At 39.5% G+C, this 1639-nt stretch overlaps 1 protein-coding gene across 1 annotated transcript; it reads left to right on the plus strand.

Annotated features, from left to right (window-relative positions):
- Positions 1-887: 887 nt before the first annotated feature.
- Positions 888-1244, plus strand: LOC110900967 (14 kDa proline-rich protein DC2.15-like). The gene has a single exon (XM_022147822.1). It carries the CDS (start codon positions 888-890, stop codon positions 1242-1244), a length of 357 nt encoding a protein of 118 aa, XP_022003514.1.
- The last annotated feature ends 395 nt before the right edge of the window (positions 1245-1639 follow it).

The following is a 1639-nucleotide window of genomic DNA, read 5'->3' on the forward strand; positions in this document are numbered from 1 at the left end:
TGAATCCGACAACGCGTGGCCACTATAACACGTGAAGAAGTTGTAGAATGTGTGAGGGAAATTGTTGGATTGTGAGGGAAATTGTTGGGTGTGGTGAGTGATGGGCATTTCCACTAAAATCCATCACTAGTGATGGAATAACGTTTGATGACATGACGGAACTTGATTAGATGTTGTGAGTGATGAGTGTGTGGTGAGTGATGGGCGCCCCTACCCCCCTAATAGAGGCCCTAGAATTTGAATTTAATCCCTGTAAGGGGGGTTGGGCGCTATGTTATGGAGCTTCCATCACTCGTGGAGTAGCGTGGAACACCGTCGCCAACCAATTCCATCATTCGTTAAACTCATAACTCGTGATGGCCATGACGCGTGAAAAGTTTCAGAATGTGAGGGAAATTGTTGGGTGTGGTAAGTAATAGGCACCCCCACTAAAATCCATTACTAGTGATAGAACCAAGTTCGATGATGTGAGAGAAAATAATTGGGTGTGATGAGTGAAAGACAGTAGAGCACCCCTACCCCTCGTCTCCTACCTCTCTTAACTTGGTTCAGTTAACAAAAATTATGTGTTTCATGCACATTTCTCTTTCACATGCCAATTAAAAGTGACTCAACCTATTGCTCAATCTCTGTAAAGTTCAAACTAACATTAATTTTTTTATATTATATTAACTTAATAAAATGATGTCACATGGATGATGGATCTCTATAATTAGTTGGTTCTTCCCATGCAGCAATAGACTAATAACAAAAACCTCTTCATACAGTAGTCATCTTCATCTATAAATACCATTGAGCACTTCATTAATTTCACACTACAAAACTAGCAACTACCTTTAAATACTTCTAAGGAAGCTAGTTTTCACTTCACATTCCACAGTCCCATAATGGCTTTGAAAACAACTGCATTTCTCCTCACTCTCAACATTCTGTTCTTCGCTTTGTTAAGTTCAGACCCAGTATCTGCTCAAGCCACTTGCCCTAGAAACGGATTCCAGTTCGGTGCATGTGCCGGCGTGCTGAATAACTTTCTCGGTAGCGTACAACTAGGAACCCCGCCAACCGAACCTTGTTGCAGCATCTTCTTTGGACTTGCTAACTTTGAGGCCGCAGTATGCCTTTGCAATTCTGTTAAAACTTCCTTCTTGGGTGTTAACTTTGATGCATTATTGCCCTCGATGAACTTTGTTCTTAACAACTGTGGAAAGCCGGTCCCTTCGGGTTTCGAGTGGGGCAAGTGTTAATGGAACTCTTATAGCTTTTGTGAGTGTGTTTGTTGTTCTTTGTTCAAGTCCCTCCTTTGTTTTTGTGTGTTTTTGTTTGATTTGAAGTGAAAGGTGTGTCCACCTTCTGCTATACCATTGTATTGTTTGATCCTGTCACAGTTAAATGAGATGTGATTAGGATCATTTGTGTTTTATTTGAATTAAGAATAAAGAGAAATGTTTTCAAGATTTGTTAGCTTTGAATATACCACCTTTTGTTCCTTATTCCGAAAAGTGATTATGGAGGGGTTTTTTAGAAAGTAGAAGTACGTAAAGTATATATAATTAATAACAGTTTGTGAGAGACGGTGGCATTAGCTAAAATCACAAAACATAAACGCTCTAGCAAAACATTATGCATTGTGGTATAAAAT

Source organism: Helianthus annuus, chromosome 13 (assembly GCF_002127325.2).
Source record: "Helianthus annuus cultivar XRQ/B chromosome 13, HanXRQr2.0-SUNRISE, whole genome shotgun sequence".
NCBI lineage: Eukaryota > Viridiplantae > Streptophyta > Magnoliopsida > Asterales > Asteraceae > Helianthus > Helianthus annuus.

What these genes read in the sequence shown, in the direction of transcription:
- LOC110900967 (XM_022147822.1), top strand. Translation starts at nt 888, where the DNA reads ATGGCTTTGAAAACAACTGCATTTCTCCTCACTCTCAACATTCTGTTC.